Source organism: Homarus americanus, unplaced genomic scaffold (genome assembly GCF_018991925.1).
Source record: "Homarus americanus isolate GMGI-L3 unplaced genomic scaffold, GMGI_Hamer_2.0 scaffold51476, whole genome shotgun sequence".
NCBI lineage: Eukaryota > Metazoa > Arthropoda > Malacostraca > Decapoda > Nephropidae > Homarus > Homarus americanus.
In genome coordinates, this window is record NW_024736148.1 from 1,114,205 (window position 1) to 1,139,258 (window position 25,054).

Sequence of the window (25,054 nt, forward strand, 5' to 3'; positions counted from 1 at the left end):
TTACAGTGTTCCCAGGTGTTGAAAGGTGTGTGTTGATTACTTCAGGTGTTGTGGGTGTATTTGTAAAGGGTTTCAAGGAAGTGTAGATGTGTGTCTTGGGGATAATATGGGTGGTGGCTGTATGACTGTCAAGGTGAGACACATCAACCTGAGTGAGAATTATCCAAGGTAACTTTATTATGTGAGGAAGATCATTGTCCTGGTTGTCATGTCACTCCTGTTCTTCCTCTTTCTCCTCCTCCTCCTTCACACACACTTGCGTCTCAGAAACTATTAATAACTTGTCAAGGTCCTTAAAACTATTCTCTCTCTCTCTCTCTCTCTCTCTCTCTCTCTCTCTCTCTCTCCAAGTCTTAATACTTTGCCAAAACTTTCCCTGACGTTCACCAAACTATTAATATTAAGTCTTTTAATACTTTACGTAGGCTGGTGAAGCATGGGGGAGGGAGACAGGGTGTGGAGGACGTCACTTACTCTTGTATACATGGTGTGGTTAGTGTATGTGACTGGTGTGGATGGTGGTGTTGATAGTAGTGTGGCTGGTTTGGATAATGGTGTGGTGTGGTGTGGATAATGGTATGGCTGGCGTAACTACATGTGAGGGGCTGTAGCTACCTTGTGGATGGGTGGGTGGAGGGGAGGGGAGGGGAGGTAACAGGTGCATGAGGTGTGAGGAGAGGGGGGAGGTGTTGATAGACGGTCAGGAGGAATATGAGAGGTAGGAGGAAGGGAAGAGAAGGATTAAGAGGGGAGATGTAGATTTTGACAAGATGCGTGGATGAGGAAGGGGGAGAGGGGAGGGAAAGAGGGAAGGATGGCGTGTGGAAGGGAAAAAGAGGTTGATGAGGAAAGGAAATATTCAGGTGTGGTGGTGGTGGTGAGGGGGTGAGAGAGGGAGGGGTACGACAGGTGCAGCGTTGGAGTATTGTGACGTGGGGGGGATACTGCGTAGTGGGTTGTTATTGTTGTACGTTGACCTTGTTGTTGTTATGTTGTATTTTTTATGTTATTATTGTAGTTTTGTTTGTTGTTATTATTACCACACCTCCCACCCCTACTATCACACACACACACACACACACACACACACCTGGTGGCTGCCTCACGTGATATAATTAATTTACAGGTGTATGACGTAATTTAATGTCTGTCTGTCTGGTGGCCGAGCAGCATGACCTCACGAAACATGACTCAAGTATAAACCAGGAATGTGATTTGATGACCTTTACTCACCTGGGCACGCGGTCTTACCTTAGTTAATTAAAATATTCACCTAATTATCAATATAAGGACGTATCTAATTAACTACCAGACCGATAGAATGATGGTATGTTAAAATGGAGTCGAAATTACACCGAGACTCAACCCAGGTCAATGTAAACAAAGATGACTTGCGAATTTGGAAACTTGGCTCGAGAAACGTGTGTAGATTCCTTATTTATAATACGAGGAATTAATTGTAAACAAACTGGCGAGACTTTTAAGTGTACTACAACCTAATCCTAACCTGTTTTATGACATTGGAGGATGGCGCTAAACCATGTAAGGGTCTGACCACACCATGAACCAGCCAGCCGACCTTTACACACACACACCTGAGTTAACTAAAGCCAAGTTCTTGTGTCTCTTGAGCAGTGTGTTGAAGGTGGAACTTTATACCTGTACTACCTCTCCTCCTCCTGCTCTCTCCTCCTCCTCCTCTTTTGTCCTCTCATGGTGTTTCTCCTGCATCGCAATTCCTCTATCCTCCTTGTATTACATTTATCTCCTTCTCTCTCTCCCCTTTAATTCTCTCTTCCTCATGCCTCCTCTCACCCATTTTCCCCTCTCTTCCTTTACATCCCTCTCCCATCCCTTCCCCTCTTCCCTTCACCCCCTCTCTCCTCTCACCCATTACGAACTGGCTGGTATGGTTGCGCAAAGGGGAGGGGAGATATTGACGGGGGAGGGGGTAGGTGCTTGACCCTGTCTTACCTCTGTTCTGGCCTGCCTCCCCCTCACCCCCTCTCCTCATCTAACCCAACCCCCTACACCTGAGCCCCTCACCTGAGCCCCTCACCTGGGGTCAATGTTTATTTGAGAGGATTCACTGCTCACGTGAGTAGGGGTATGTTGGGATACAGTGCTCACCTGGGGGGCTCAATACCTGTACATACTAGAGCCCGCTAGATGAAGGACCAGAGCTTATCTAGGAAGTAACTGTGCTCACTGGGTTCACTGCTCACACGAGAGGAAGTCAGTGCTCACATAAGGCACTCAATATTCACTAGGTTCAGTGCTCACCTGAGAGGGGTTCAGGTTCTCCCGGGGAGTGGCTGAGGGCACACATAAGTTCAGTGCTCTGCTGGACAGTGCTTCCCGGCCCGACCACACACCACCTTACTCCAGTGACGTAATAACAATATTTACATTTGTTTTAACCCATACTTGAACGACATAAATATCCGATCAAACACACTGGTTTATATTGCTGACAGTTATCGTTTGAGTGGTTTATGCAAAGTCCGTCTCTCTCTCTCCCAGGGGAAGTATGCAGTGTGCTTGATCACTATCTCACCGCTGTCTGAGAAGCTTCACGACCACATGCTGAGGTGCTTGAGGGAAGGGGTGGGGAAGGGCCCGGACCCAACTGAAAATTAACTTATTGGTGTATGTTGATTTGTTTTGTCTCGGTGAAGAATAAATGTTTTTTTTTGGGTAAGTGATATAAAGAGTATTTTAGGTAATAATATATTTAATGATAATGTTTTAGGTAAAGAAATATAGACTTAAAATACGTAAATAAACCAACACCGATTAAAGTGAAATAAACGAAATAGAAAAATCAAGTAAAATATATTAGTGAATCTTATTAAATTATACCGTTAAAGAAATTGTGATAAATTGTGTAAAATATGGAAGAGAAATTACACACACGGGTGTAACTCGTAACAAACTCTTCATAACCTCAAGTGTCAAATATTGATTCACTTAACACTTGTAGTTAATTGGAGGACATAAGTGTAAGTGTGATTTTCTCTCTCTCTCTCTCTCTCTCTCTCTCTCTCTCTCTCTCTCTCTCTCTCACGTGGACACAAGCAGGTGAGGAAGGTAGTTTGTTGTGCTGAATTAGGAACAGTGAGGAAGCCAGTGAGAGATATATGTAAGGTTAGGTAATGGCAGGTGTGGTGGTGGTGTGGCAAGGCGGGCAGGTGTGGTGGTGGTGGTGTGGCAAGGCGGGCAGGTGTGGTGGTGGTGTGGCAGGGCGGGCAGGTGTGGTGGTGGTGTGGCAGGGCGGGCAGGTGTGGTGGTGGTGTGGCAGGGCGGGCAGGCTGTTGTTGACCGCTGTAAGGAATGTGGTCAGCCCGCGGCCCCACCAACCTGCCGCTCCTCTCCTGCTGCTGCTGTTGACCTCCCCGCCCGCCCATCTCCAGCCTCACGCCCACCAAACCCCTCCTCACGCCCACCAATCCCGCCCATCTCCCTCCTCATGCCCGCATCTCCCGCCTCACGCCCACTGTGGCCGCCCATATAAACCTCATCCCCCACATCTCCTGACCTCCCATAAACCTCTCGGCCTCCACGAACATCCATTTGGACATGTGACCTATGGGTGGAGCTGACCTTTGACCCTAGAGAAGAGGTCACTGAGGGTCCATGTAAGGGTGTGACCTTAGAGGCCGGGTCACGGTAGACAGAAGAGGCGTGGGAAGGTAATGTCGTGTAGATGGTAAGTTTGGTTCGTGAAGCTTAGGAGAGTTAGATTAGGTTATGATAGGTGAGGTTAGGTAAGCATTAGGGTAATTAATCATCAGGTGAAAACACATCAATCAGGTGTTTCTAATTATCATGAACTCTATAACATTCACTTCTGATAACTTTATATTGTATAACATGATCTAACCTGAGATTATAATGCACAAAACAACGTATAAATGACTTAAAAATTATACCACTGCCGATAATTACACCAGAGTAGGAAGGAAGTCGTTTATATTATAGGAGTTGATATAATTACTTCATTTCATCAGTTTAATGGTTATTATAGGTAGGTTATAACAAGGCAATCAGTATAAAGGGGTCCAAATGCCCTAATCATAACAATAATAATAACACACCTGGTAACAATAACAGTACAGGTTATTACACAGGTTAATGAGAGGTAATACAATTAGACTAAAATACTAAAAACCAGAATTATATACAGGTGTGTGTGTGTGTGTGTGTGTGTGTGTGCGTGCGTGCGCTAGTCAGTACCAGGGGGGTCAATCCAAGTACAACATCTTCCTATTGACCTTTTCCATTCTTTTTTCTCTCATTCATTCATTATCTTTTCTCCTCCACACCTCCCTTCATCTCACGTCCTCCTCCATCTCCCCCTCCCCTCTGTCCCAGTCTGGCTCAATCCGGGTCAGAAGATCAGCTTTTGTTCCCTATAACCGAACTTTATTCACAAGACATAAACAAACATACCTACCTAACTTAACCATAAAGGAACCGTCTCGTAAGGAACCTCTGTCAAGACTCCACACATTCCAAGACGTTTAATATCCACGTGATTTAACGGTTGAGAAGTAGAGCCAAGTAGAGTGGAGTAATATGATCAGTGATTAAGGTTAAGTTATGTCGTTGGATTAAGTTCAGGTTAATCCAGGTAGATTCATTTGTATAACGGCAGGTGTGAGGTGTTATGTTGGCCATAATTCTTGTTAAATTATATCTTCATTTGTTTTCTATTGCCCCCCCCCACCTCGGCCTAGCACCCCTTCCCCCCCCCTCACTCCCTAGACCAAGTCCCCCTCTCCCCTTCCCTCTCCCAGATCAACCTAGCACCCCATCTCCCCAGATCAAACTCCCCCCTTTAACCTTGCACCTCCTCCCCATCCCCCTCCTTGAATCCAGCACTCGCCCTTCCTCAGATCACCCTTTCTACACCTGCCCTACATCTGTTGTCAGGTGTGTGGGGCTGGCCTCCCTTGACCTGTGTTTCACTACCGTCACCTGAAGGTCACCTGTACCTCGAGTTAATTAGTTTATTAAGGTATGGTATTTACTTATATATATAATTATTTTGATTTTCTATAAGTTGTAGGTTGTAGAAATTGACGAGTGTTACTAACCGTGTCACTACAACACCTAAATTATTAACACAACAACAACAACTTCTGGTTAGTCTTGTAATTCGACACGCGTTTTGTGATGGCATCTCGACCTGACCTTCCTGACCTGACCTAGGGGCAGGAAACGCTTGTTGTCTGGTGTTAGTGTTTAAGGCTGTTATTTGTCTGTCGGTGTCATAGTACTGTACTAGTTGGGGGGGGTGGGGGGGTGGTAGGTGGTGGTGTATTGTGTGGATGCCGAAGGTGATTGAGTGAATGTGTGGGTGTCTCGGGTGGGTGTGTGTGTGTGTGAGGGTACTTAGGGTGGCTGGATGTCTAGGGTAGGTGGGTGGGTGGGTGGCAGGGTGGGCGGCAGAACAAGTTTGACCACCACACCGTTATCCCAGCCAGCCAGCAGAGAGAGAGGGGATAGAAGAGGCCCAAGCCACAGTAGTCTCCCGTTGCTACTGTTGCTCCCGTTGGTCTTAATCCTGGAAAGTTTCAAAAGGAGGCTAGATAGATTCATGGATGATAGAGAGTGGTAGTAACTCTCGACAGGAGCTGCCATGCACAGGCCAACCGGCCTATTGCAGACTCCTTATTTTCTTATGTTCCTCTTTCGCCTTCTTCCTTATTTTTCTCCTCCTCCTATTTCTTCTCCTTCATTGCCGTTGTTGTTATAGGTACAATTATATAACAAAATAACCCCCACATGCCTATCGTTCCGAGCCCTACCCAGACCCTCGAGATGAGCATCAGAGTTAAGATTCAATCACATCGATACCCTTAGGTTGGGTAGATAGGCAGGTGGGTAGGTCGGAGGGGGTAACCAGTGCATTGTGGGCCCAGTGATTAGTGTGTGTTGTAGGTCTGTATTTACAGCTGATGACCTGGTGGTAGTTGTGGTGTTGAGAGAGAGAGAGAGACGTTGATGTTTCTCTATCCATCTTTGAAGAGAGAGAGTAGCCCCTCCTCTCTCTCCCCTCATCTCTCGCTTGGTTCAATCCCCTCACCTTTTCTCACTTCGGTGCGGGTGAATGCATCACTGCAGCGTGGCGGGGTCGAGGCCTAGTCCCAATAATGCAACAGCTGCAGGCCTCCGTGTAGCCGTTACTGGGGGAGGGATGTACACAGACACACCCGTGACATAAAAACACCCCCATCTGGTGTTGACGACGCCCCGGGCCCCCAACACGGCCATTGTGGACGGGAAATTTCACAGTGGGGTTGGACAGGCCGCAGTGGCTAAGCCTTCAGGCCGTGTGGTTGCAGAGGGGCAGGGCTGGTGGCGTGTACAATGGGCCTGGCCTGCACCCTGGCTCCCTGCAGCGGGTCCCTCGGCCTCTCTTTATGCTGGTGTGTGTGTGTCAACTTCTCTCCGCCGTGTTGGAATTGTTGATAAATGAGCTTACCTGCAGTGTGCCCGTTACTGGTCCCTCTTCTTGTTGTTGGCCTGCCTGTATAGTGGCTTAAGGGACGCCTGTATAGTGGCTTAAGGGACGCCTGTATAGTGGTCCCTCCTATACAGTGAACTCTGGCATAGTGAATTCCTTTTAAGGGGCCATGGACCCGGGAGTGTTGAAACATCTCCATTACTGCCTTGGTGCCTGACTCACCCTACCATCATCGGTGCCACACTTACCTTACCATCAGTGCCTGAATCACCCTATAGGCATCTACACTTTAAAACCTGTATTAATTATTTATTTTCGTGTCTTTGGGTTTAGTCACTCCAGAAACTAATGTTAATGGCGTCTGTCTGGACCTAGTGTTGTGTATAGGCCTAGTGTTGTGTATAAACATTTGTGGTGCTACAGATACGCGTAAACATTTCTACTGTTAGTGCAAGTCAACATCTTTATTATTATTATTATTGAGTACAAATAAAGAAGTACGCTCAAGTGTTACATATAAGAGGAATCATGTACTCTTAAAGGTTAAATACTGTACTGTACACATACCAACAACCATCATCCAACCATCAATCTCAATCCCATCTATTTGGTGATACATGGTGACGTCATTTACTGTATGTATCACGTTGAGGGAAGAAGATAACACATGTATCCGTCAAACACTTCACTACACTAATGTTTGTCTCGCTAAGCTGTCAACAAGATCCATGTCTCTGTTAGTCTTGTACCCTCGGGCCCAAACCCCTACCTGAAGATTATCCAATATGGTGTTCCTGGGTTTTTGTTGTCTGTGTGTGTGGGAGACGGAGGAGGTCGAGAAGGGGGGGTCGAAGTTGTATTTGTTGTGTTCGACGTTGCAGCGGTCTTGCAACATCGGGAGAGGGGGGAGGGGAGATGTTTTTTTGTCGTTGTTGGTGACATATTTACCGCTTGACTGAGTTCACACGTGCACCCTGACCAACAAGCTTACCGATAGGGGGTCTGTTAGGCTGGCTGGTTGTATAGCGGACCCCCAGGACAACCCCAGCTTGTTTATGATGCCTTCAGCTTGTTGACTATTCCCCCAGCTTAACACAGGAAAGAAAAAACACACACACACACACACACACACACACACACACACACACACACACACATACACTCATTCATGACTTAATGACAACAATATGTGGTCACCAACACGACCTATACGACCCTAGGCCATAGTTGAAGACGACTCGGGGTGGGTGGGGGGCCAGTATCTCCTCCTCCAGGTCTCCTCCAGGTAATACTATATTGAATGAAGAGGACACTTTTTTTTCCTCTCCTTCTTCTCTTCTTTTTTCTCTCCTCTTCTTCTCTTCTAACCCTTTATTCCTTTTCCTTTGTGCTCTTTTCTGCTCCTGTCTTTACCTCTTCCGCCTGACCTCATCCTCCTCCTCAACCAGCTCTTCCTCCAGCCTCCTCCTCAACCACCACCTCCAGCCTCCTCCTCAACCACCACCTCCTCCTTGAACCTCCCACTCGAGCCTCTCTTTCCTCTGTACACAACTGTTCACGCCCCAATGACTTTTGGAGACGCTACTTCAAGACCTCTTCCTTCTCCTCCTCCTCGTCTCTTCTTTGCCTTCCTTCTCCTCCTCGTCTCTTCTTCTCCTTCCTCCTCCTCTTTCTTGTCTCTCTCAATCCTCTCTCTCTCTTCTGATTTCCCCCTCCTCTTCCTTCTCCATTATTTCTCTTCCTTCCTTCCTCCCCCCTCCCTCCCCTCCCATCATCTGGGCACTTTTGTGTTGTCCAGGTGACGTAAATTATTATTGTTCTTGTTGGGGGTCGAGAAATCTGTGACGTACTTTGTTTTTATTTTGTTTTATTTGTTTACTTGTTTATTATTACCGTGTTATTTCCTCCACTATTCGTGCGGTTTTAATTCCTATCTCATAGTTTGGTTTAAGTGGAACAAGTGAGTGCATTTTACGTCTGGTGGCTGACTGTGGTGGAGGTGATGACTGTGGTGATGACTGTAGGGGAATGTGGTGGTAGTGTTGGTGAGGTATTTGCTGAACCCAACCCCCCCAAGTATGAACGGACCAGACCCCTTCACGTGTTGTCATGTACTGGTGTCAGGTGACGGCAGGAAGTGTGGCTGGCGGTCTCCTCTTAAACACCAGTAGGAGGCGGTGACGGAGAAGTGGTCTTGGCTGATGGTGGTGTTGGGTGTCCCTGGCCCACTAACTGACGGAGGGGGGAGGTGGGGGTAGTGTTTGTGAGGAGTAGAAATATGAGAGATAGATGAGAGAGAGAGATATGAGGGAAGGAGAGAGAGATGTGAGTGATTGAGAGGGAGAGAGAGAAAGAGAGGAGATGAAACAGTAGAGGAGGATAGGGGAGGAAGTGAATACGTGAGTAAATATAGTGATAGACGGAACATGAATAATAGTAATGGAATAAGAACAGAATATAATTGACAAGATTTTAAGAGAATGAGGAATGGAAGAGATAACATGCTAAAATTTGGACATAGAAGTGATAAAAAATAGAATGAAATACTTTTATTATTAGAGAAGAAACTTTCATTATTATTCACCTGTGATGACCTAAACAGTTGGCGCTGGAGGGAGTCTTAAATTAGTTGGTGGTGACCTACGCCCTCAGGGAGTGGGTGGTGGGCGGGTGGGTAACGGCTGGAAGAGACGGGGACAAATGGGTGGTAAGCAGGAGATACGCCCCCTTCCTCCTCCCCCCTCTCCATCACCCTCACCTCCCAGACCCACCCACCCACACACCCACCCACCCACACTACACCATGGTGGGTAGGAAACAGTGTGGTGGGCGGGGTAGAGCGTAGTGGGTGGAGTAGAGTGGGCGGGGTAGAGGGGGGTGTGGTGACCAGGGACTCACCACCCCAACAAGGTAACGGCATCACCTTGACGGGGACTAATGTGCGGTCACCAACCCTTACCCTCACCGTCCTGACCCCCCCCCATGTACCCTCCCCCCATATATGTGGCAAGTACCATAACCATTCCCATATGAACCCATTTTTTTCGCCACAAGTGTACTGTAAACATACACTCATACGTAATACTCCATCATACACACCTACATGTATTCCAGATGTCAATAATCACACATGAGGGGAGGGAACAAGTATACTAGTAACGGGAGATCAGTGAAACAGGTAAATTGCAATAAAACGACCATTTATGTATGTATTTCAGTTATAGAGTGGTGATGCATTGTGAGGGAGGGAGGTGTCGAATACAGCAGGTTGGGGCGGTGTTAATTATCATCTTACAGGTGAATGGTACAGGTGTGAATTTATTGGCTGTGTGTGTGTGTTGTTTAGGCCGTATTTCCGGGTCGTTGTGGCTCCACTACCTGCGTCAAGGTGTTCGAGGCGTTGCACCTTAATTGTTTGTGTTGTTGGGGTCATCAGTCACGGAGGCGCTACTGGACCTGAACTGTGTTACCTGGTACCTGGGTCTTGTTCCGTGTTACCTGGGTCTTGTTCCGCGTTACATGGTACCTGGTCTTGTCTCCGTGTTACCTGGGTCTTGTTACCTGGTACCTGGGTCTTGTCTCCGTGTTACCTGCCCTGTTACCTGGTACCTGTCTTGTTCCGTGTTACCTAAATTTTGTTCCGTGTTACCTGGGCCTTGTTACCTGGTACCTGGTTTTGTCTGTGTTACCTGCCCGTTCCGTGTTACCTGGCCTCGTTTATGTCTTGGTTAGATGATTTTTAAGTTGATTTTTCTTGTGGTTTCAAATTGCATGGCTATTATATTACATCATTTTCCACTCAATTATAAGCTCTGATAGCCCCCTCCCATGCCCCCATAACCGACCCTTCACTGTGATTACCTTATGTACTTGTGACGGCTATATAAATCATGGCGCCCCAGACCAAATCCTGATGGACAGGTGACTGGGGCAGGAGGGGGGGGAGGTTTGCAGGGGGAAGGAGGGAAGGGGAAGTGTTCGTTGGGGGGGGGAAGGGGAGGGAGGGGAGGAGGCTTAGGGGAGGAGGGAGAAGGGGTACAGGCAGGGGGGGGGTAAAATGGGAAGTGTTTAAGGGAAGGTATATAACAGAGAGAGGGGGGGGGGAATAGAGGGAGACAGAGTGGAGAGGGGGGTGGAGGCAACACGTTACTCAGATTTATTATGAAAATTGTGGTAATGGAGGCGTGACTGGATGGTTGTAGTTGTGGTAATGGTGGTAGTTTTAAGGCGTAAGGTAGGTGGTGGTGTGTTATGGACGCCGTGACGGAGGGGTGATAAAGTTCTTCGATTGTGACGCTGGAGGGAGGGAGGGAGAGACATGTTGCCATTTTGGAATGGTTTATAATGGTGGTGGATGGAGGTATATATACATTGTGGTATGTTTATGAATGTATATATGTTTTAAGGTGTGTGCGTGCATCTCTTAACACACGAGTTAGTACCTGAGTAGTAATTAGTTATGTGATCTTATGCTCATGTGTGTACGTGTTGGTAGTAAGTGTTGTGTACGTGTCTTGTGTGTGTACGTGTTGGTAGTAAGTGTTGTGTACGTGTCTTGTGTGTGTACGTGTCATGGTACGTGATGGAGGGTATGGCCAGATAGATGATTTCTCCTCAGTTGCCACGACCTGTATACACACACACAAACACACAAACACACACACACAGGTGTTTTTCTTCTCTGAACTAAATTAATTTTCTAATTATTTTTGTGGGTTGATTCAGTTCGTAAAGTTGACCTTAATTAAATCTTGTGTTTTTTACTTTTATTATTATTATTCATACTGGGTTCATTTATTCATCCATACAGGGTTCATTCATACACTGTATATTCATTTCTTCATGTACAATCTAAATAATTAGTATACTGAAGTAATTACCTTTATTGTAAACAGTCATAAAGGATAGCCTGTGTTGGGTCCATTAAGGTTTATCCTGCTTTGTTATATGGCTAAGATGAACAGGATATATGTAGGTGTTATATCATGGTTATATAAACTATTTTAGGCTATACGTGTTTTCTTTAATATATATCTAAAAAAATGACGTTGCTTATATAGACAGTTATATATGATGCTGTTTAGAACATAAGAACATAAGGAGTCTGCAATAGGCCGGTTGGCCTGTGCATGGCAGCGCCTGTCGAGAGTTACTACCACTCTCTATCATCCATGAATCTATCTAGCCTCCTTTTAAACCTTCCAGAGTTCCCGCACTCACTACAAAGTTGCTAAGCTTGTTCCACTCGTCCACCACCCTATTTGTGAACCAGTTTCTTCCTATCTCCCTCCTAAACCTAAACTTATCCAACTATCCTGATATATGTTTGTTTATGGACTTCCAGTAGACTAATTTGCATATTTTGTTGTCTTTTCAGGTAAATGTTTAGAGACGTGTGATGGCGGAGTGAGGTGGATACGGAGAGTCAGGTAAGGGGAGGAAGGGAAGGGGAGGGGGGGAGGGTGACTGGTGCTTGTAAAGGGAGGGACGACTTGGAAAGAGAGAGCCAAGGTAGGTAGGAGGAGTGACGGGGGGAGAGGTGAGTGGGTGGGGAGGGTGGATGGTGAGTTTAAGGGGAGTAAAGGTAGGTAAGACGAGGCAAGGAAAGGGCAGGTATGAGACCCCTGGTGTGGAGGAGGGAGGCATACTTAGTCCTTACCTGTTGAGGGTTTATGACTGTGGTAGGTGGCCGGGTGGTGGAGGTAGTCAGGGCCAGGTGTAGATACCTTAACAATGACGGTAGGCTGTGACGACGGCCTGCTTCATCGACCACATGTAGGCTCTGTGGTAGACGTGTGTGACCTTCCCTCCCGTGGTAGTGACCGTCAGTACCCACACAAGGACCACCTGTCACCTGAAGAGGCTCCTCTGACTCACCTGGTGGTCAACTGCGGCAGTAAACAGGCCTGCGGGAGGTGCTTCACCCAGGGGGGGAAAATAGTGTGAAATCTGATAACAGCTGTCGCTCTCACACCTTCCTCAACACACCCTGGCTGTATCGGTGCTGTGGGGGGCTGTACCAGTGCTGTGGGCGGCTGTATCGGTGCTGTAGGGAGACCCGAAGATGGGTAAGACCAGGTCGTGCGTGAGTGTAGGTCTTAGGTACCCAGTGTCTGCCAGGTCATAACCATCGCCTGACAACCCCCCTATCACCTGAGGGAGGCTCACGGCAGGAGTCTTTAATACACAGACTCCGGTTGCCTGAGGTGAGGGGCGGGGCTCAGATGAACTTGGCTATAATATTTGGATCACCTGAAGATCAACCACCCTGAAACTGTTTGGTTAGGTTAGGTTAAGTTAAGTTAGGTTCATATAATGATTATATCATGTAGGTGAAAGAACCATTTATAATAGTATGAGATAATAAAAAACAGGTAGATAATGAACCAGGTGTAGGCAGGTACAATGAGAGCAAAATCCCGAGGTTAAAGCGGACGGAACAGCACACAATACATTAAGCTTTATACTCAGTAAGGCTTTGTTAAAGAAGACGGCGCAGCGTCACTACCACCTCCGTCTCTACTCACCTGGTGACGGGGGATAATGAGGTGTCAGGCAGGTGGTGTGTGGGTGGGCGTAGTCCTTTCACCTTCTCCTGGGTGTTACGTAAGGTAGGTTAGGTGCAAGTACAAACACATCCCCAAGTGTACAGGTTAACGATGCATGAACACAGGTAAGAGATGCAATTACAGGTACAGGTATTACAAGAAGACAGACAGACAGAGACACCACACTTTACGTCACACCCTCTCATACAGGTAAAGCTTCACACCACACACTCCCTCACCATCAAACTAACCCTCTCTACCACCTATCCTCTCCCTTCCCTCCCCTTTCTATCTTTCTTTCTATTCCTTCCTTCCTTCCTTCCTTCCTTCTCACACACACACACTCAAGTGGTTGGTCACGTAAGATGGAGTAGCAGTAGTAAGAGGTCATGAGTGTTATTGGAGGCCGTGGTTATGTGGGGGTGTGAGGCGTAGTTTGGATTAGATGGATAATGGGAGGGAGATTAGGAGCAAGGGGAGGGAGGGAGATTAGGGGCAAGGGAGGAGAGAGATATTGCCCCACACGTGCCCGGGAGTCAACTGGAGGAGCGACGTGAACAAGTCTTTATTTATTGCCGGTGCCTGAGGTGTGTGTGTGGAAATGATGCCCCGGGGGTGGTGATGTTGATGATAGTGGTAGAGTGGTGATGGTGGTAGAGAGATGATGGCTGGTGATGGTGGTGGTAATGGTGGTACTCCTCTCTACCCCTTTTTTACCTGCATGTGCGTTGCATTGTGTGTGTGAGAGGGAAGGGTGACACACGCGCGTGCACTGTCACAAAGATGCACAAACAAAGGTAGATGGCCGGGCAGGGTCTGGTGGACGGTGGTCAGAGAGAGTTGATGTTTCCGACGTCTCTTCCTCCTGCCTTCCCTTTCTCTCATCCATTCCTCTTTTTTCTTCCTTCCTTCTCATTTCTTTTCCATCTCACCCTTTTTAATGAACCGTCCTCCCATTCCCTCTCTCTCTCTCTCTTCCTCCTGGGCTGGACCTCTGCTTAATTACCTTCATTTCCTCCTCAGTTTCTACAAGACGGAAATGTTTTCTCGGGGTCAGTCTGCTTGGTCGGCCCCTCCTACCCTACCACACCTTCAGGGTACAACGCGACGGCGGCGAGGCAGGGGGGTGGTGATGGAGATGGGTGGTGGGGCAGAGGGAGGTGGTGGGGATGGGTGGCGGGGAGGCAGGGCAGGGGCAGAGGTACCTGACTTGACTCGCCAAGATGCAGCCCTATAGTTGTGGTGGTGAAAACGAAGGCCTGTTTTTGGGACGAGGGTGGGCGTGATGGGCGTGTTTGAGGAGGCGAGGGGTGGGCGTGATGGGCTGGTGGGCGTGCTTGAGGAGACCCTGTGTTGAACTTGTTTTTGTATTCAGTGTTTTCCAGATCTCAGAACTCCACCATCTACCTCTGTGTGTGTCGTGTGTGCTGACCCGACAAGTTACTAATTGAGTCAGTTGTTGATGGTCAGAAAAACACGAACTATTAACTGTCCACTCCCCTCACGTCCACCTCCCCTCCTCACGTCACCTCCCCCCCTCCGTCACCTCCCCCCCTCTACGTCTCCTTTTATTACCTCCTTTCCCCACGTCCCTTTATCACCCCCTTGGATCTCCATATTTCCCCTTTTTGCTGGAGTTATTGTGGGGGTAGGACGCCTAAGTGTGAGGATCAGAGCTGTTTGTGATGGATAGGTAACAGGACACACACACACACACACACTTACACACACACACACACACACACACACACTCACACACACCTCTCTCTCACACACACACTCTCTACTCACACACACACACACACACACACACACACACACACACACACACACACACTCACACACACTCACACTTTATAGAGGGTGATGAACGTTTTCTAACTTTGGTTATTTACGTCTGTCAGCTGATATATAGCAGGGGGTCATGGGTCAGCTGATGTGATAGTGTTATATTCTTAGATGGATAATGGTCGATTTGATTCTCCTCTAGGACTGTTGTTGTGTTGGGGTCGACGAGGGTGGTGAGACGTCTTAGTTTTATCAGGTAGGATTTTTGTTGGGAGGGCGGTGTAGTTCTCTCTCTCTCTCTCTCTCTCTCTCTCTCTCTCTCTCTCTCTCTCTCTCTCTCTCTCTCCCTCCACCGAGTCGTATGTATTCGAGTTAATACATTTAACTGTAATGTATTTTTCTGATGCTGAAACTTTGTAAATATTTCTCCTTTTTGTTTGTATATATATGTATGTAGACACGGATTTATATGTATGTATAATTGTGTATACATTTGTATTTACTGTATGTGTGTGTATATATGGTTCCGTGTGCACATTTTTCATACACAGATGACCACAGTGGCACGCTTGGTAAGTACCCTCTTCGTTAATGACCAGTAATTAATCCAATTACCAATTAGCCACAAGTTTTCACGTCATTACGAGTTACAGGGGGAAGGTAGACCAGGTGGTGGGGGAGGAGAGTGGTGGAGGGAGCAGCAGGGGAGAGTGGTGGAGGGCAGCAGGGAGAGAGTGGTGGAGCAGAGAGTGGTGGAGGGGAGCAGCAGGGAGAGTGGTGGAGGGGAGCAGCAGGGAGAGAGTGGTGGAGGGGAGCAGCAGGGAGAGAGTGGTGGAGGGGTGTGCTGGTGGTGGTGATGAAGAGGGAGAATGTGGTGGGGAGGAAGGAAGTAGAACTGGAGGTGGTGGGAGGGAGTGTGATGGTGGTGGCAGTAGTAGTGGTGATGGAGAGGAGGGTGGTGAGAGGAGGCGGTGTTACCAGGTAGGGAAGGCGGAAGTGATGGTGGCGTTATACTCTGTAGGGAATAGGGGAGAGGAGAGGAGGGAGTTAAAGGTGATAATAGGGTGGTAACAACGCTTGACTCGAGATGGAGGGAGGGAGGGAAGGAAGGGTTGGAGGGAGAGGTCGTTAGCAGCAGGCGCTCTTAAACTACATTAATGGTTAAGTGGGAACTACTGCCGTGTGTTGAGGGGAGGGGGGAGAGAAGGGATGTTGGTAACGTTTCTCTTATCGTGTTTTCTGATTCTTCCTTTATATCGGTTTTTGGTATTTCTCTTCTTATTCTTTTTCTTATTTACCTCTTCCTTTTCATTATGCTCTCTCTCTCTCTCTCTCCATTCCTTTCCCTACCACCTATTCTCCTACCCCTCTCCACTCCTCCTCTTCTTCATCCCCCCCCCCATAGTTATAAACCACAGGATATAATATGCAAATCACCTCACCATAATTACGGGTGTGGGTGTTAAGTCTGTATTTCAATAACAACACGACATACAGTAGGTCAGGTGAGGAGGCCTAGTGGAGGAGGCCTAGTGGAGGAGGCCTAGTGGAGGTAACCCCTCCCCCCCTTGTGAGGTACTTCTCCCTTCAGGTACTAGTTAACTGCAGATACACGCTAATTGCTAGTTTACCCTGGGTAGTTGAGTTAGTGCTATTAGTTTCTTCTAGACTGAGGGGGTATATAGCTGTCTGTTTGTCTGTCTGTCTGTTTGTCTGTATCTATAATATAAACATGATATAACCTCCTCCCTCTCCTCTTATAAACACATCCATCTCACAAGTATTCTCTCTATATTACGCGACCCGGAAACATTAACGCCCCAACTGGTGATAATAAACCTGTCATATTAACGAGATCACAGTAACTTAATATGACACTTAAGACCACATACACACGGGTTAGGTTAGGTTAACATCATCACTACTTGGTGTTGTCTTGGGTTCTCGAGGCAGGATGAACGTGGTAGGAAGGAGCGTTGTTAGTGTTTTTTTCCCAGGATTAGGGACTGTCAGGGGGTATTGTTTATTCTATGTGTGTATGTAGGGAAGTATATTGGTACGCTTGAGGGGATGTATGTATGTATGTATGTATGTATGTATGTATGTATGTATGTCTAAGTCTCTCTCTGACTATTACGACTTTCGTGTGTGTGTGTTGAGGAGTGAGAATCTCCCTCATGATGGCTACAGAACTGCTCATAATACCCTCTCCCCCTCCTCTCTCTCTCCTCCCCTCTCACACAACACACACTAGGTAGCTGGCTGGCCTCTCAATTGCCCTCCTCTATTCACATTCATCCCCTGATAAATCAACCCTCAACTAACTATGCCTTCAGTAGTGTTGTGTTTTTATAATGCCGCCTCTACTGGGGGGGCATACTGAGACTATATAGCCCTTATCTGCTTCTGTCTAGGCTACCTCTAACCCATGACCCACACACCCTACTTTGCCCCCCCCTCTCCCTTAGCCCACCCTTGGACATGTCCTTTGAATGGGTAATGTAGAGATGACGGATGGTGTGAGGAACCCCATCCCCTCCCCACCTCCCCTCCCCACCTCCTTTGCTATATTGGAGACGCCGCATTTTTACACCACAGCAAAAATATAATCAATGAATGGAGTTAAAGGTGATTCAGACTGATGGCGGTACAGGGGGTGGGAGATATATTCCAGGTACTTGCTGGCTCTTTAGGGAGAAGTAGGAGGGGAGATGACGTTTTAGAGTAAAAAGAGAGAGAGAGGAGGGAGGAGAGGGTAGCTCTATATATGCCTGGTGGACACTGATTAATCTGTGTTATATTGTGTCGTTGTTTGGGCCGCCGGTAACCTGTGACGGTCATGAAGGTGAGACTGATTACGGTGAGGGCGGTAGGAGGGGCCAGGTGGGGGTAGGAGGGGCCAGGAGGGGCCAGGTGGGTGGTAGGAGGGGCCAGGTGGGTGGTAGGAGGGGCCAGGTGGGGGTAGGAGGGCCAGGTGGGGGGGTAGGAGGGGCCAGGTGGGGGGTAGGAGGGGCCAGGTGGGTGGGGACTGGCTCACATTATTATGGTCTTAGCCGCCACAAGTAGACTCCCTCTCTTAATAATAATAATAATGTCGTTACTGGTATTACTAATATGCATATGGATACGTTATTACCGGGAACAGAATTATACGTGTGTGTGTGTGTGTGTGTGTGTGTGTGTGTGTGTGTGTGTGTTTCCCTTCACAATGATGCAAGTTTTAATAATGAGTGAAAAATATTATGGCTTAATTTTCAGTGATAAATTTTTTGAGACGTGAGTGAGTGACGGGGGTGAGTGTCTTGGGTGAGTGACGGGGGTGAGTGTCTTGAGTAAGTGTCTTCCTCCTGTCACTCTTTATCAGCTGGGAAAGGAAGGTGTTATATTTTTACTTCAGTGATGTGTGGCTTTTGTTGTAGTGGTGGTGGTTGTGGTGTTGTGGTGGTGACGGATGTTGTAGTGAAGATGGGACTTCCGGTCAGCCATTGCGGGTAATTAGGCGTGCGGTTGACAATTAAGGACCGGTGGTTTGGGTGATAACAGCTGCGGTGGGCCTTAAGAGCGGTGTGTGAGACAGTCCAGGCTAGTTGTGGGAGTCTCTCTCTCTCTCTCTCTCTCTCTCTCTCTCAATGTATAGATCCCAATTGAATGACAACAAGAGGCAAATATATAATATAAATAATATTACAAAAAGTAAATAGACGAATGACAATAAAAGAAAATGAATAAATATATGATAGATTGACAGTGAAAAAAAATGGTTGAATGCATAATGAATAAGTTAGGTGAATAATGAAAGGTAGATTGATTTAATTCTTGTAAAAGGAATAAAAAAATATTACTTTAGTGGGGAGAGTAATTGATGGCAGTTAAGGTATGGTTGGGTCGGCCCAGCCAGGTGTGCTGAGGAAAGGTGTAATTCATTAATGGACGTGGAGGGTTGAGGCCAGGTGGGCGTAGCTGACCTGGCGGGGTGTTCCAGCTGTCTTATGCCCACACCAGCTGTTCCTATGCCCACACCAGCTGTCTCATGACCACACCAGTTGTTCCTACGCCCACACCAGCTGTTCCTACGCCCACACCAGCTGTCTTATGCCCACACCAGCTGTCTCATGACCACACCAGCTGTCTCATGATCACTCCAGTTGTTTCTACACCTACACAGCTGTTCCTATACCCATACCAGCTGTTCCTACGCCCACACAGCTGTTCCACGCCCATACCAACTGTTCCGACGCCCACACGCTCTGATGTAAGCATGAAAGTGATGCCCAACTAAGGTATGGCGTGGTTGTATTTGTTTGTTTGTGTGATGGGGCGTGGGCGTGTGTGGCGTGGGCGTGGGGTGTCGTGGGCGTGTGTGATTTGGGCGTGGGGTGGCGTGGGCGCGGCTCTAGTAACACACAAACTCCTCCCAAGGATTTTTTGTCCCTGAGACGAGATATAAAAATTATAATGTGGTGTTTTACAAGGTTACTGTGGTGGTGGTAGTTGTTGTAGTGTTGATGGTGGTAGTGATGGTGGTGGTGATGGTGAGGCGTGGTGGGGGACGGTGATTCTCTGATTGATAGTGATTTATGTGAGGCAACAGTTGCTGCTGGTGGAGGGGGGGAGGGAAGGGAAGGAGGAGTACTGGCAAGGCGAGGGGGGAGATAAAGAGGGGATGACGTGAGGGATGAGGATAGTGGAGAGAGAGGGGTCTCTCTCTGACTGGAGGGTGTGGCAGGGAGAATACACACCCTTTATTATGTTCATGATCCCACAGTGCCTGAGAGGGGGTGTACACTACTTGTTGGTGATGCTACTATGTGCCGTGTGTGTGTGTGTGTGTGTGTGTGTGTGTGTGTGTGTGTGTGTGTGTGTGTGTGTGTGTGTGTGAAAAATGGGGCGAATGAACTAAACACTTTGGACAACAACAACAACAACAGTAAACTCTGGTGGCTTCCCCCCCAGCACCTCGGGCCAGGGAAACTGCAGTAACGGCTTCCGTTTCCGGCTCCGGTACAGTTATGTCTCCAGGCGCCGGACTGCCGGATAGTGGCTTCAGGGAGACTAGTGGATAACCCAACCCTCACTCCCCTCCCCTCTCCTCCTGCCTTGTCCTTCTCCTCCCCTCCTTCCCATTTTTCATTCCAGACTCCAATTGACTTCCAGGGTGTAGTTGACAGATGTGACAGGTGGCAGAGTGTAGTGTGACGGGTGGCAGGGTGTAGTGTGACGGGTGGTGGGGTGTAGTGTGGCAGGGTGTAGTGTGTGACGGGGTGTAGTGTGACGGTGTGTAGTGTGACGGGTGGCAGGTGTGGTGTGACGGGTGACGTGGTGTGACGGTGGTGTAGTGTGACGGGTGGCGTGGTGACGGGTGGCGGGGTGTGGTGGCGGGCGGGTGTAGGTGTGTACGGTGGTGGGGTGTAGTGTGACGGGTGGCGGGTGTAGTGACGGTGGCGGTGTAATTTGACCAAGTTTATACCTAGGTTTGCGGGTGGCAGGGTGGCTGGGTGTAGTGTGACTGGTGGCGGGTATCGGGGTGTAGTTTGACTCAAGTTTAACCTAGGTTTGAGGGGTGGCAGGGTGTAGTGTGACGGGGTGTAGTGTGACGGGGTGTAGTGTGACGGGTGACAAGTTTCTCCCCAATACACCTCACGCGATGGGGTGTAGTAGTCGTGAGTGAGGAAGATTGAGTGCAGAGAATGCCACCGTGAATCGAAGCCAGGTAAATGCGAGGTGTAGGTGGGTGTAGCTTGGTGTAGGATGGTGTAGGTGGGTGTAGCTTGGTCTATGATAGTGTAGGTTGGTGTTCTTTGGTACAGGCTGGTATAGGACACTAACTGGGTGTAGCCTGTGTACCCTGAGTAAGGAAACAGTTGATGGGTGTACACTGCATGGCATGGCAGCAAGGTAGTGTACTCATACATACAGACTGTCTTCATACACATGACTGAGTATGAATGAAACACATGTGTAACAAGTGTGTCCGACAAACACCTGCGGAACACCTGTCACCTAACTGGTATTTGCTTGACGTAAACTAATAAGAATATAAATCAATGTATCTTCGCGTACCAGTTTATATTCACCTACCAGTTTATATACCGGGAGATCAATATACATTCAAGTACCGGGTTTAAGGTTTAGAAGCGTTATAAACCTTGCGTGTCTTCATGTTCCGGCGTTGGTACAAAAACATCATTAAATCAACATTGCGTATTAGTTATTGGTATATTGAGCCTGTGTGTGTGTGTGTCTGTGTGTGTGTGTGTGTGTTTGTGTGTCTGTGTGTGTGTGTGTGTGTGATGGTTTATAATGCAGGGAATATTATAGGGAATATTTCAGTGCCAAGAATATTTTTTTTTCCTGTGTCGTCAATCTTGGTATTTAAACTCACCTCTAACCTCCCTATGTGTCTTTCTTACTCGGGAATATTGTCTTCGGTGTGTGTGTGTGTGTGTGTGTGTGTGTGTGTGTTGCAAGGCCGCTGGACCCTCCTCACTTAAGTGTACAGTCAGGGATATTTCTGGCGTGTGTGGTCACTACGGGAGGAGGTAGGGAGGGGGGTACTTCTCCTGCTGGCGGGGTTACTACTGGGTAAGGCGTCAGGTCCACCTCTGAATTCTCCTCCTTCTTCATGTACAGAATTGGTGTCTTTTTCTTGATGGGTTCTAATGGGTGGTGGTTGCAATTGTTTTTATGTTTTGTTGTTTTTTGTATTTTCGATGTTGTTTTGATTCGTAGTTTTGTTCATTGTTGTTGTTGTAGTAGAATGTTGTTGATGTTATTGTTCTCATCGTCGTTGTAGTGGCTGTTGTTGTATTTTGTGATGGATGGTAGTGTTGTGATGATGTGGTTGTTGCTGTGTGGGTGTTGTTGGCGACGTGTGATGTTGACGCACTGTTGTTGCTCCTGACGGTAGACAAGTGCATCTTAAAACACTGGTAGTCAGCGCTGACGACACGCCACTGGTAGCAGGAGGGAGGGTGGGGGGTGAAGGAGTGGATAGAGGAGGGTGGGGTGGGAGGCGGGAGGCAAGACCCGTCAGCGCCTCTTAATAGTGAAAGTCCCGGGAAGGATGATTGAGGAGGAGGATGAATTGGAGGAAGGAGGAGGAGGGTAGAGGAGGACCAAGAACAGGAGGAAGGGGTGGGGGACGAACAAGTAGGAGGAGGAGGAGGAGGAGGAGGACGAATTGGTGGAAGAAGGAAGAGTTGTAACAGACTAGAAGGAAGAGCAGGAGGAATATAAGGAAGAATAGAGAAGATAATGACTAGGATGGGGATAGAGAAGGAGGATAATGATAGAGTGGTGTTGGTGAAGTAAGTGTGTGTGTACATATAAAAGAGGTTGAACTGAGGTAATAATCACTATACTGAGGTTGAACTTTTACTCCCCTGTTTTTCACAACTTTCAAGAAAAACTATTTATTTTTTATACAGTTTATATACTTTGTGTGTGTGTGTGTGTGTGTGTGTGAGAGACTCTGAGTAAGGAAGAGACGAGTCATAACAGTTGACCAGAAAAACGTGGAGAGGAAGAGAGGTCAGAGGAGGAATGGGGAAGGGGGAGGGAATAGGGAGATGGGGAAGAATGGAAGAGAAATGACGTGTAAGGTGAGGTGGGGAGGGGTGGGGGAGGATAGGAGTGGGTTAGGGAGCATAGGATAGGGTTGAGGATGGTGGGAAAGGGGTGATGGGGAGGAAGGGAGAGAACCAGGGCGGTGCTTGTGAGGGATGCAGGTGGTGACGGGACCCACACACTGACCGGCCGGCTGACGGGATGGTGACTGGCCGGACATAGCTGGTCCAGGAGTCATTACTGGCCAGACTCACTCTCACGGTGCTCTCTCTCTCTCTCTCTCTCTCTCTCTCTCTTTTGTGTGGGGGGGGATTGAAAGACGTGAGAAAATTGAGAGAAAGTAAGGCTAGAGTAAGTGAGGAAAGGTAGAGAAAGAGGAGGACAGGTAGAAGGAAAGAATAAGAGTAATTGAGGAAAATGAGGAAAGTAAATAAAAATAATTAAGAAAAGTTAAAAAGAATAAAAAGCAAATTGAGTTAGTTAAGGAAATAGAGAATAAATAGAAGATAAGAAAGTATAAGAGAAAGTTAACATGTGAAGAAAGTTTAAAAAGAGAGTTAGGCAAGAGTATAAGAGCAAACATTAACAGAAGAAAGTTAGAGTGGGAGGGAGAGAAAGTTGGTCCGCGGGAGAAAAGCGAGACAGCCAAACAGACAGACAGACAGGGTAAAACTGACAGTCAGACAGGAAGGGAGGTGAGACAGACAGAGAGATGGACAGACAGACGACAGACAGAGAGAGGGAGGTAGACAGACAGAGACAGAGAGAGAGGGCCAGAGAGAGAGGGGTCGATCTAGACAGACAGACAGGCAATGTGTATAGCTATCCATCATCCGTCTTGTAGGGCAGGAGAGAGCTAGCAGGGGGTAGGATGGGGTCAGGTTGGTCATAATATATGAAATAATATAACTTAGACCTGTATTGTGATGGTGGTGTGAGGGAGAGGTGGTGGTGGAGTGAGGGAGAGAAGGTGGTGGTGGTGGTGGTGGAGTGAGGGAGAGAAGGTGGTGGTGGTGGAGTGAGGGAGAGAGGTGGTGGTGGTGGGGTGGTGGGTGGAAGGGGAGAGAAGGTGGTGGTGGTGGGTGAGGGGGAGAGAGGTGGTGGTGGTGAGGTGGTGGGTGAGGAGAGGTGGGTGGTGGTGGAGGGAGAGAGTGGTGAGGTGGTGGTGGTGGAGTGGAGGGGAGAGAAGGTGGTGGTGGTGGTGGGTGGGGGAGAGAAGGGTGGGGTGGTGGTGGAGTGGGGAGGGTGGTGGTGGTGGGTGGGGGAGAGAGAGAGGGTGGTGTGGTGGTGGTGGTGGTGAGTGAAGGAGAGAAGGTGGTGGTGGTGGAGTGAGGGAGAGAAGGTAGTGATGGAGGAAGGTGTACAATAGTGGGAGGAGATGAAGTAAGATTGGATAAAGTGGAAGAAGGATAAAGAAAGAGAAGGACAGGATTGGAGTAGGAGTAGGAAGTGGGGATAAGGAGTTGAATCATCCTTCCTGGAAAATTTAATAGAAGGAATGTGTGTGTGTGTGTGTGTGTGTGTGTGTGTGTGTGTGTGTTGCGTGATCTAACACAGGAGGCTCTGACAGAATGGGTCGCTCTCACCTCAAGGCTCTGTATATAAAAAAATAGACTCAACTTAACCTCTCTGATACACGCACTGATGGAGGATGGGTTCATGGGCTGGGGGGATGGGTTCATGGGCTGGGAGGATGGGTTCATGGGCTGGAGGGATGGGTTCACTTGTTATCCAATTTGTAGTGTTGGTAGGCGTGGGGGAGGATGGTGTTGGAGGAGGAAGGTGGTGGTGGTGGTGGTGGTAGTGGTGGTGGTGGAGGAAGGTGAGTAGTGGTGGTGGTGGTGGTGGTGGGAGGTGGTGGAGGAAGGTGGTGGTGGTGGTGGAGGAGAGGTGGTGAGTGTGGTGAGGTGGTGAGGTGAGGTGAGGTGGTAGTGGTGGTGGAGGAAGGTCAGGTGGTGGTGGTGTGAGGTGGTGAGTGGTGGTGGAGGAGGTGGTGGTGGAGAGGTGGTGGTGGTGTGGTGGTGGGTGGTGGTGGAAGGTGTGGGGTGAGTGGTGTGGTGGTGGTGGTGGTGGAGAATTAGTGAAGTGGTGGAAGGTGAGAGTGAGTGGTGGAAGGTGGTGGTGGTGGTGGAAGGTGGTGAGTGGTGGTGGTGGTGAGGTGAGTGGTGGAAGGTGGTAGTGGTGGAAGGTGGTAGTGGTGGTGGTGAAGACACAGTGAAAGTAATGGAGTTAAGTATACCTTATTAGATACGATTATATACAGCAGGTGTGTGTGTGTGTGTGTGTGTGTGTGAGGCTCTCGTCGTGGGCGTGGAGTGTGAGAGTAAGGGTGGCGTGTGGATGGTGCTGAAGTGTATGGTGTTGCAGCTACCTGGTGTTTACCTCCCACCTTGATTCAGGGTTCCTTCCCCCCATCTCTCTCAGCTGGGTCTGTAACAAGCCCTTCCCCCATATGATGACTACCTGATCAATCGGACTGTTGCTACCTGCTGCACCTCGTCAGCCAGGAAGAGGTGTAGACGGTGGTGACCGGGTGGGGGAGTGTTGGTTCATGGTGCCGCAGAGTACCAGTCTATGGTAGCTTCATGGTGGGGTCTTGGTGATGGTAGTTCATATTCACACAACCATCACCACGGTATCTTGAAAGAGTGTGTGGTAACTCTCGACAGGAGCTGCCATG

At 48.2% G+C, this 25,054-nt stretch overlaps 1 protein-coding gene across 7 annotated transcripts in view; it reads left to right on the forward strand.

Annotated features, from left to right (window-relative positions):
• The window catches only part of LOC121872017 (FERM domain-containing protein 4B-like), a 192,213-nt gene that overhangs the window by 134,338 nt on the left and 32,821 nt on the right, over positions 1-25,054 (forward strand). Inside the window, exon 1 of one of the 7 annotated variants that reach the window (XM_042374653.1) lies at positions 3,690-3,709. The exons of the other annotated variants lie outside the window; for them this stretch is intronic. Within the exon in view, the coding sequence (XP_042230587.1) occupies positions 3,707-3,709 (3 nt within the window). The 5' untranslated portion in view covers positions 3,690-3,706. Of the gene's footprint in view, positions 1-3,689; positions 3,710-25,054 lie in introns of those variants that run through there. 7 annotated transcript variants of the gene reach the window in all.